General features: G+C 40.0%; 1 protein-coding gene across 3 annotated transcripts in view; it reads right to left on the bottom strand.

Moving 5' to 3' along the window:
• Nucleotides 1-9,768, bottom strand: part of tsc1b (TSC complex subunit 1b) — a 32,057-nt gene that overhangs the window by 9,343 nt on the left and 12,946 nt on the right. For 2 of the 3 annotated variants that reach the window (XM_040157477.1, XM_040157478.1), the window contains exons 10-19: nucleotides 8,687-8,852; nucleotides 8,435-8,556; nucleotides 7,668-7,761; nucleotides 7,312-7,419; nucleotides 5,586-6,231; nucleotides 5,095-5,157; nucleotides 3,583-3,626; nucleotides 2,051-2,217; nucleotides 1,142-1,324; nucleotides 811-921 (exon numbers count right to left, since the gene is read on the bottom strand). In XM_040157477.1, coding sequence (XP_040013411.1) covers nucleotides 811-921; nucleotides 1,142-1,324; nucleotides 2,051-2,217; nucleotides 3,583-3,626; nucleotides 5,095-5,157; nucleotides 5,586-6,231; nucleotides 7,312-7,419; nucleotides 7,668-7,761; nucleotides 8,435-8,556; nucleotides 8,687-8,852 — 1,704 coding nt within the window. The remainder of the gene's footprint in view (nucleotides 1-810; nucleotides 922-1,141; nucleotides 1,325-2,050; nucleotides 2,218-3,582; nucleotides 3,627-5,094; nucleotides 5,158-5,585; nucleotides 6,232-7,311; nucleotides 7,420-7,667; nucleotides 7,762-8,434; nucleotides 8,557-8,686; nucleotides 8,853-9,768) is intronic. The other variant, XM_040157479.1, reaches the window with a different exon arrangement.

Raw genomic sequence — 9,768 nt, 5'->3', positions numbered from 1 at the left:
GTGTTGGCCTCATGTCTGAATAAGCTCCCAAGTCAGTTACACGTCTTGTTTTTACCCTTACTCTTTGTTATCATCACAGTTCGATGCAAAAGAAAAAATCATTTAAAAAAAAAACCTCCTCAATAATTATTAGATCAGACCATATATTCTCATTTATTCATCCATGCCAGTTGCAAAACATGAATATCCAGAAAAAATGCTTTACACAGAGCATGTGGACAAATAGAAACTAAATGGGAGTTCACCAGAAAAGGAAGGCCAAATTCTCAAATAAATGATGAGTCATGGGTGAACAGAGGGGACGTGTATCACTGTGAGAGAAGAGAGAAAACTTATCTTCCTTTATGTCTTTCCATAATGGTCCTGTCATGTCTGAATAAAGCCATATCATATTTACTTAACAGACATGTCTGCCTTTGACTGATTACTGCATTTTCATTTCCTTTATTCAATTTTGGGTATCTTACTTTGAGTGTATCTTTTTTTTTTTTTTTTAATATTCAATTCTATTTTAATTGATTTCATTTTGATTTTCATTGTGTTTTTTTAATGTTCTAATGCATGTTTCCAACTTATGTAAAGCACTTTGAATTGCCTCTATTTCTGACAGGTACTATACAAAGAAAATTGACTTGTCATGCCTTTGTTTGAATGACAAACCACCATTACCTAAAATAGACAGATGACGCCAAAAATGTTACGAATTCAGTCTGAAAAAGTCTGAAAAGGGATTTTAATTATATTCTGCCACCAACTGAAAACTAAGGAAATATTTGTTTAAATCAGACGATGGATCAGCTTTTTTTTTACCTTGATGGTCATCTGGTTGAGGAGGTGACCAGTGTGGCAGACTTTGTTGTTGGCCCTCTGAAGCTCTGCCTCCAGTTCATCCATCCTTTTCTGACACTCCTGCAACTTACTCTGGACACACAAGACAGATTCTAGATTAAAGCGTTACATCTTAAATTGGTGACTACAGTGGACAAACGTATTTGTAATGTATTGTTATCACTGTGTTGTGACTGAAATTGTATTGAATGTTTTTAAAAATGTATATGCTGATGTGTACCAGGGGGGCAGGTGTCTGTCTGTGAATCTTCTCCATCAGTGAGACTGTGTGTGTGTGTGTGTGTGTGTGTACCTGGAGCTCCTGGTTCTTGGTGTAGTAGTCATCTCGGCCCTGCTGCAGCTGTCTGATCTGACTGTGCAGCCTGGTAACCACTATCTCCCGGTCATCCCACAGCTGCCTGTACCGCTGCTGCTCCACCTGCAGACTCTCCCTTAGTGACAAGATGTCCACACTCTGCAAGTTCAGCTGGTCCTTCTGGAAAGACACACACAAAACACAGATACACAAGTTCTCTACAAGGTGTACAGGAGATTCTAAATGTCTACATGTTTAAGGCCGTTTGTGCCACTTTTTCTCTCAAAAGGTTTCAGTGAGAGCAGGGATGGACACATACAAACACACAAACCTTTTTCTCCACAAAACTCAATCAGTGTGTAGCATTTCTGAAATATTTGCAGAAAATTAATTAGTCTTTCAGTTGACTGCCGCAAGAATGTGCCAGTTTTCCTCCTCCTTGTTTATGTTTTCTTCCTGGAAACAAAACAGCCTTCATGGCTTCTTTGTAACCATCACTTGTTGAAAACAATCTGTCAGAATTGCTTTCAGCTGGAAACAAAACAACTTCTGTCACATTTTCTCTGTTACCTTCAGCAGATGAAACCCGACTGATTTGACAGCTAGAGTTGTATTATTAGAGGCAAAGGCCTCAGTGATCAGTAGATATCTCTGAAGAATTTAGATGCATTTTCTCTTCTCACTGTTGTTCAAAATGCAGAGGGCATGCTGGTTAATGAAGAATAAAACCTGTGAGCCTCCAGTTACAGGACAGTCGTTCTAATTGTTCTGTGGTGCTGCATCTCAATAAACAAAATCTACAACGCCCCTTTTGTCTATTTCTAATACATCTTTTGCCTCTAGGTACTTAAATTTAAAAGGTGCCTAAAAGGGCTAATCTGTGATAATGAGCTTATGCAAACTTGCCATAGCATTGTTCTGCTCCTCCAGTGCAGTGGCGTTGATGATGCGTCGGAGGAGGCGTCGGTTGCGGACGGCGTGCTGCTCCCTCTTGTAGCGCTCGTAGAGCAGCTGGTTGTGCAGCAGGAGCAGCTGGCTGCGCAGCGTGTGAAGCTCGTCCAGCGGAGCTGAGCCTGAGGAGGTCATGGTAATAATAATGTAATTAACACAGCCACACACATACACACTAGTAGAGATGAGATTAATTATCATTCAAGTGTGGAACACCTGGGTACAACAGATAATGTTATGAGAATATAACAAACCAAATTACTATACATTAATATAAACCTGTGATTCTGCCAAGTCTGAAAAGCTTCAGGTGGAATCATATTATATCAATCATATTACTATCAATTGTGAAAGATTTGCTGACCAGTCACACACACTGACTAGAAACTAGAAAATCCAAAGCATTAAAGAGAGCATAAACCTCCAGCAAATGGTATAAATGGTAAAAAATGCTTTAAATTTTTTAAATCTGTACCTCAATCGGGATCTATACAAACCTACTGACAGACACTCCACTAATACAGGCAAGCTTTTCCATAAAAGTACTGTTTGGTATTAGTAATGAAACTCAGGAACTGTACTGGCATTGGTATTGAAACAAAATGCTGTATTCAAATAAACTGAGAGCAAGTGACCCCAAGTGTGCTGGATTCCTGGCTCCTTCTCAGTTTCATTGGTTCATTCGAATCTGTTGTGTTTTAGAGCTATCCTGGTAACTGTCTGGTGGCTACTACACACATGCACTACTTGATATCTTGATGGTACTTATTTAAGGACAAATATCACTGATCCACATCCACATGACAATATTTATTGGGGTTTTTGGTTTGAGTTGTACAACTCTACATTTTTAAGGCTGCTATGTACCCAGCAAATCACATTATAAAGATATTAAAAATGAAAAAACACATCACTGTCCAATCAAGGATAAAAAAACAGAAAAACCTACTGTCCAACATAATTCTGCATACAGACCTTCATTTTTTAACACTTACAAAGGGAAGGAGAGCAGAGAGAACATTTTGAGAAAATTCTCTGGAGAATTTGATCAGTCAATCAGCCATAAGCAGTGACAGGAGTTCTGATTAAGATGTATTCGAAAATACAGGGGAGATGATTAGATTCCAGGGTAATTACAAGTTGGCAAAATCACAGTGTTTCTATGTTGTTGTGAACTGCAGCTGGTGAAAATCTGATTCTTGCTCTGGGTGACTGAGTGCATACAGGGAGGTAAATAAATGGAGAAGAAATGGCCAACTTTCGAATTTCTGAGTTGATCATGTTCTGCATGACTGTGGGAACTTTGTGTGTTTTGATAAACCTCAGCTGAACAAATTCTCTGTCCTGCTTGGTAACATTTTAACATGCTGTTTATGTCTCAGAGCTCGTGATGAATCACTAGTCATGCCTAAATAATGCTCTGTCTGCAGTCTTTATAATAGCTTCTTTTATCAGTGTACAACAGTGTTGTGCTGTGATTGCTTTACCTCCAAAGTGCGTCCAGTCAGCTGACTTACTTGGCAAAGGTAATCTGTAAAAGGAGAGAATAAGAAAAACTGTTTATACAAATCTTACTGGGATATTTCTCTCCTGAGCTGCTCTTAAGTGATTCTATCAAACCAGCAAAAAATTCAAATAGACACACTAGGCCAGGCCAGTTTTAAGTACTACAGAGTGTCCCAGGCACAGGCTCTACTTGGGCAACCCACCCAGGTAGATTAAGACGTTCCCAGGTGGATAAAAATCACTCAGTTTGACCCTAACACCTAATTCACTCTAACTAATTTTTGACCACACACGTCATCCATGCACACTGTTCACACCCACCACAAGTAAATTTTCAACCTGTGGAGAACACTGAATTCTACACTTAAAGACACATCCTGGTTAAAAGGACAGAGTAGTGTACATGATACTACTGTGATAAGTTCCTCATATGTCAAACATTACGATGACACTATGACATAACAAATATTCATCAAGACATTCATCTACAATACACAAAGATATCTTTTAGAAGTAGGGAGGACATACTCCAACAGCGTTCAACTGCAAATCAGGTTTAGAAAAAACTAAAAAAGTGTCAAAAAGACTATTTGAATTGTCGTCTCTCCTATTAATGTATCATGGAGTTCTCAAACCAAGATTGTGGTTTATAGCTTTTTCATCTAAATGAATGATAAGTAAAACTTCAAAAAATCTGTCATGGCTTGAGATCTTGTTGAGCAGATCTCAAAACATGACAGTTTGACCTTTTAGGAAGTACACTAATTTGCTTTCTTGCCGCAAGTCAGATGAGAACACAGATACTACTTTGTCTGACTGTTAAACATGAAGCTACTGCCAGCAGCCACTTAGCTTAGCATACAGACTTTAACCTACCAACTCAAAAGGTCACTAATTAACGTCAGATCAAGCGGGTTTAATGTGTATTAAAACTGAAATGTAAAAACAACCCATGGGTTTTTTAAAACAATGTTGCTTTTAAAATATAGAGGATTTTGTTCTCCTGCCCACAAAATAAAAAAAATTAAGAAAGTGATGAACTTAAGTAACTTTTTAAAAAAGATATTTATTTTAGTAAATGTATCAATATAAAGACACTGCTGTTATAGTTATTGTCACATTATTGTCCATATTGTCCACCCCTGCAAGTGACTATATAAAAATAAAGTGCCTTATTAGCCATTTTATCTCTGATGTTCTTTGGTCTGTGTTTCAGCTGACTTTATTCTCTCCATCAGCCATGTTACGCTCTGATGAAGATAGTAAAATGTGGGGGTGATGAGCGACTGAAATGAGTGAAGCCAGATTGTTCTGTGCCCAGCACTGACTTTGCTGACACTGTCTCTGCTGTTGTGTTACTGGCTTGGAGGACCGGCTGACTGTGTGTGCTTGTGCGTGTGTGTGCCGCCGTGTGTGTGTGTGTGTGTGTGTGTGTGTGTGTGTGTGTGTGTGTGTAGAAAGACAGGGGTGGCGACTCCTGAACAATGTCATACTTGTTTTCAACGGGGTGTTTCCTTTGGCCCGCAGTTATAGACTGGAAACGACCCAAGCAGGCTCTGCACAGTGAACAGCACATCAAATCACACAGAACTAAAGAGAAAATAACTCTGTCATGGCTGCACAGTCCTCTCCATGTGTTGATTTATGAACAGAAAATGTTCAGACATTGCTTTACATGTGCTTTAAAACAGTCAATGGATGATGGCATCTATCTGGGCTTCGTACAAATAATTAAAAGACCACATTGTTTTAGCTATTAAAAGTCATCATGTTGCATAGCGTAACTATTACATTTTGCAGGATCACTCAAAATTGATAAGTACAACTGTAATGTAAAATGGTGGCACGCAATGCTTTTAAGAGGAACTTACAGCAGACAGTGTCAAGGTTGCTCCTTGGTAGCGGTAGTAATTAAAGCTAAAAAACAACCTTAAACAAGACTAACTAGTGTCTATTGAAGCTAAATTAAAGTCAAGCCCCTCACCTCTTGAGAACTTTATCGTGGGTGTCGCTCCCCTGCTGAACAAGGCGATCCAGCACCTCCAGTGGTGAAGCAGACACTACCCCTTCCTCCTCTCCGTCCTCCAACCCCTCTTCTCGCTGCAAAAGCCTCTCCATCGCCGCCTTGTGAACCGCCTCTGACGTCTTCTGCCCCACAAAGAGTGAGGCCGCCCTGGGCAGGGCCAGGTTGAAAAACAACTCGTAGGGTACCGGGGCTGGGTTCTTGCTGCATGGGCTCGGGAAGAACATCCCCAGCTTGCCCACCTCATCGTCTGGGGCGGAGGGGCTCCGGTGCAGGTGGTGATCGATTGGGGTGAAACCTGACTGGAAGGACCAATACTGCTCGAGGCCGATGGCTGAACTCCTGCTGTCTCCTCCTGCTCCTCCCCCTCCTCTCTCACTTCCAACACCGCTGGTACTTGCAGTGTTGTCTGCTTTGTCTGGTGTTGAAACAACATGGTGGGTGTCCCGGACGGGGCCTCCATGCTGGGTATTTGAGAGGGTCTTGTCTTGTGCCTGAGAGCCAGTCAGAGTCTCAGTGGTGTGATAAAAAGGGGAATCAAAGCCCCTCAGGACCGGAAGATCCTGTGTATCTTCAGTGATCTTCAGCAGCTCCTCTGTGATGGCAGCTGCAGCAGAAACAACATTATTGAGCATTGTGGTGGAGTTAAACCTGTTTATACAGTCTGTTCTGAATGTCAGTGTCGGCTGAAATATTTCTCCACTCACAACAGGTGCCATATAACAGCTATCAAACTATCAAATTGTTCCATTTGGCAGATGCTTCTATACGAAGAGGTTCACAGCAGTGTAGGTGTATTTATTTTTAGTACAAGTGGCTCTCGAGGGATTTAAACCTAATATTTCTGCGGAGCTAGCTAAACACATAGGGATATAAACAAGGATGTGTTAGCATGCCGGATATTTTGTCGACTCCAAGAGCTCAGGCTTGTTTAATTTGACAGCAGAGTGAATTTCCAGTTCAAAACAAAACACTGTACTGACTGACTGATATGAAATTTGAAGGATTGGGACACATTGTTAATAAAAATGATAATGTATTGTCTCCATAAAAAAGATCCCAGAGATATATGTAGCTCTATGGCTATTTTATGTTGTGGCAAATACCTGTGAGGTATGGAGTCAGGGATCCCATGAGCACTTTTTTCTTCTTTTCTTTTCTCTTCCATTTTCTTTTCCCTCATGTTTTATTTGTGTTGTCTTTTTACACTGACTGTACAGCTGTTATTAACATTAGTCATTTTCTATATTGTATATACTGTAGTGATGTATCTGCTATGTCCTTTATTAAAGTATATATATCTTATTATATTGGTTTATCTTTACTAGAACTAGACTAGACTACTAGTACATGCTCTGGATTAGTTGACCCGAGTTGGGTAGTTTTGCGGTACACAAACAACACAATCATACACACGTACGCCTTCCTTTGAAAAACGTGAAAAGCAAAACGAGTGTAACAGGCTCCTTAGCCAACAAATTTGTGAACACAAGGCAGTTTCAATCCTGATTTTCTGTGGTCACCAACTTGCTAAAAGAGAACTCAAAACACAATTTTAGAAGGTTCACCTTGTCATTCTGTGACTGCCTTGTGTACAGCATGATTTGTTTTTGATGGATTATTTTCTTGAAGAAGGTACCCTCAAAGTGACTGGATCTGGTTCTGTGATACTAAAGCCAATACTCACCCTCTTCCCTCTCTTTCTCTGTTCTCAGCTGAAGCTCCAGCTCCTGTTTCTTCATGTAGACCGACAGTTCTGTCAAAGTCATGGAGACATTCTCAGCAGCTCCTGCATCTGATGGGGAAATGCATGTATTAAGACTGTGGGTATGACAAATCCAAATCATATTGAGTCTGATCTGGTTGGCAGAGTCCCATTGTATTGCCCCAGGTCTCAGTTCTATTTTTCAATGTGTCAAATTAAACCAAGTAAATCAGACAGGACCCACTATCAGCTCTGTTAAGTGTCGTGAAAACCCATGAAGACCGCTAATGTTAAATTTAATGAGATAAATTGCAGTGATGAAACTCATCATGACTAACCTCTACTTGTTGTTACTTCCGCACTCTTCTCTGTGTCTTTCACTGGCTCCTGTCTCACCAGTGCAGGTTTACTGCTTTCTCCTTGTCGACGATCCTGAAAAGTCACAGCATTAATAGTTTTATTATCAACTGTATTATGAGTTCATTTTAGATAAGTTGGTGATTTGCTCTAGCTCTTTCTGGTTCTTGTAGGATTACTTGTGCAATTTAAAGACCTGCAGGTCAGCACAAGGTACTTTTATTAGATAAATAAGTGGTAAAATGAAAAAAATAAATAAACAAACACCTGTTTGAATGTGAATGTGAGTCACTGTTTCTTTGCAATCCAATACAACACAAGTTCCTGATCCTCGGATGACTGACAGATGCAGGTTTAGATTTTTACATTTATATACTAGAATAAGTAATCCAAAAAATCTGACAACTGTTGAGAACCAATACCATGACTCTAATGATTTCATCTGTTTGCTCCTATTCATTTACTTCTGAGTACAAAATCAATCACTTTATCCACATCTGAAAATTCAATTTGCATCTTACTGTCAAAGAAATGAGTTTTCAAGATGACTGAAAGATCATTTCAATCGCTGCCATATTTGTCATATTTTTTCTGATGCTCCTAATTAAGCAACATACGAGGAACAGGATCCAATTAGGCTTCCATGAACTTTGGAAAAACAGCATATTCTTTTATCTTTTTTAGTTCTGTTAAAATAAATCAAAAAGTCTGTTTGCAGATTTTTTTCTCTTTCAGTGAGAGAGCATACCTTTCTTGGTGGACTGGACTGGACTGTGTTGGCTGGTAAGGAGATTACAGGGAAGTCATCTGAAAGTGTGGGAGGTGGGGAGGAGGTGGCTGGAGTGCTGGAGGCAGGCGTTCCTTTCCCTCCTGCTCAGATCAAAAACAATCGCCAGTCAACAGAAAAGAAAATTCAAGGCCGTCACTCAGGTGCCACGTTAAAAAAACTACAGCACACATATAGCTGAGTTGGAATATTTTCTAATGATGTAACCTGTACCTGATGTGCAGTGGAAGCGGCTGGGAAGGTGTGAGGCACTGTGGGAGAGCTCTAAGTTGGGCGACATGCCCCTGGAGGAAGGGGGCGTGGCCATGCCACACAAAGAGGAGGGGCTCCATAGAGGGTCTTTTCCCCCGCAGGAAGAGTTGAGTTCACAGGTGGAGTTCTGCAAAGAAAAAGAGGCCAAACAGAAAAATTATCACAAATCTGAAAGACGAAATATGTAACAAAGACAAAAACTGCAAATCTTGAAAGTTAGCTAAATTTCCACCGCACTTAAAGGAAGAGTTTGACACTAAAGAAATACAATACTTTGATTTCTTGCAGAGAGGTGGATGAAAAGTACACAATATGAAATTACCGCCAGCAGCCAGTTAGCTTAGTTTAGCATTAAGCTAAACTTAGACTGTGAATATGTTAACTATCTGTTTTCCCCTGTTTCCAGTCTGAATGCTCAGCTAAACTGACTGGGTGCCGGATGTAATTACATGTTGAACAGAAACATTTCGCAAAATGTTGAACTAGTCCCTTAGGCCTAATGTGCTGTTCTGTATGAGACACCTGGTTCTGCATATGTGGTTCTCAACCTGTGAAATTCATTTCTTCTGCATTCACATGTCCTTGCTCAATTTACTCAGTTACAAAAAGCATATTTTATCACTCCTTGTCCAACAGCCCCAAGTAATATCTGCCCATGCAAATAGGTCTGATTTTACTCCCCCTCCTCCTCAGGATAATCCAAAACAGTCTATGAACAAACATTTCGATTTGTAATTGTGCTGAACAGACCTTTAAGAAATGGTTCAGGAAATATAGCATGTTAAAAATTTTGCACACATTACTTGACTTTAGTGTCATGGCCCCAAATCCACAAACTTCTTTATGCACTGTTGATTTTTTTGACAGTCCAATTTCAACAAAGTTCACAGATTTCCCCCATTGTTTTATAGTGGACAGACACCACCTCTGCTGGCATCATAAAATTGAATAAACTTCTATAAAATAAAAACACTAACCTTTAGAGAAAGCAATGCCCTGCCACACAGCAAATGCCATATTATTTGGCATTACAGCGTGTGGCT

The sequence above is a fragment of the Xiphias gladius genome, chromosome 20, assembly GCF_016859285.1.
Source record: "Xiphias gladius isolate SHS-SW01 ecotype Sanya breed wild chromosome 20, ASM1685928v1, whole genome shotgun sequence".
Taxonomy (NCBI): Eukaryota; Metazoa; Chordata; class Actinopteri; order Istiophoriformes; family Xiphiidae; genus Xiphias; species Xiphias gladius.
This window is presented reverse-complemented; position numbering and strand designations above follow the sequence as displayed.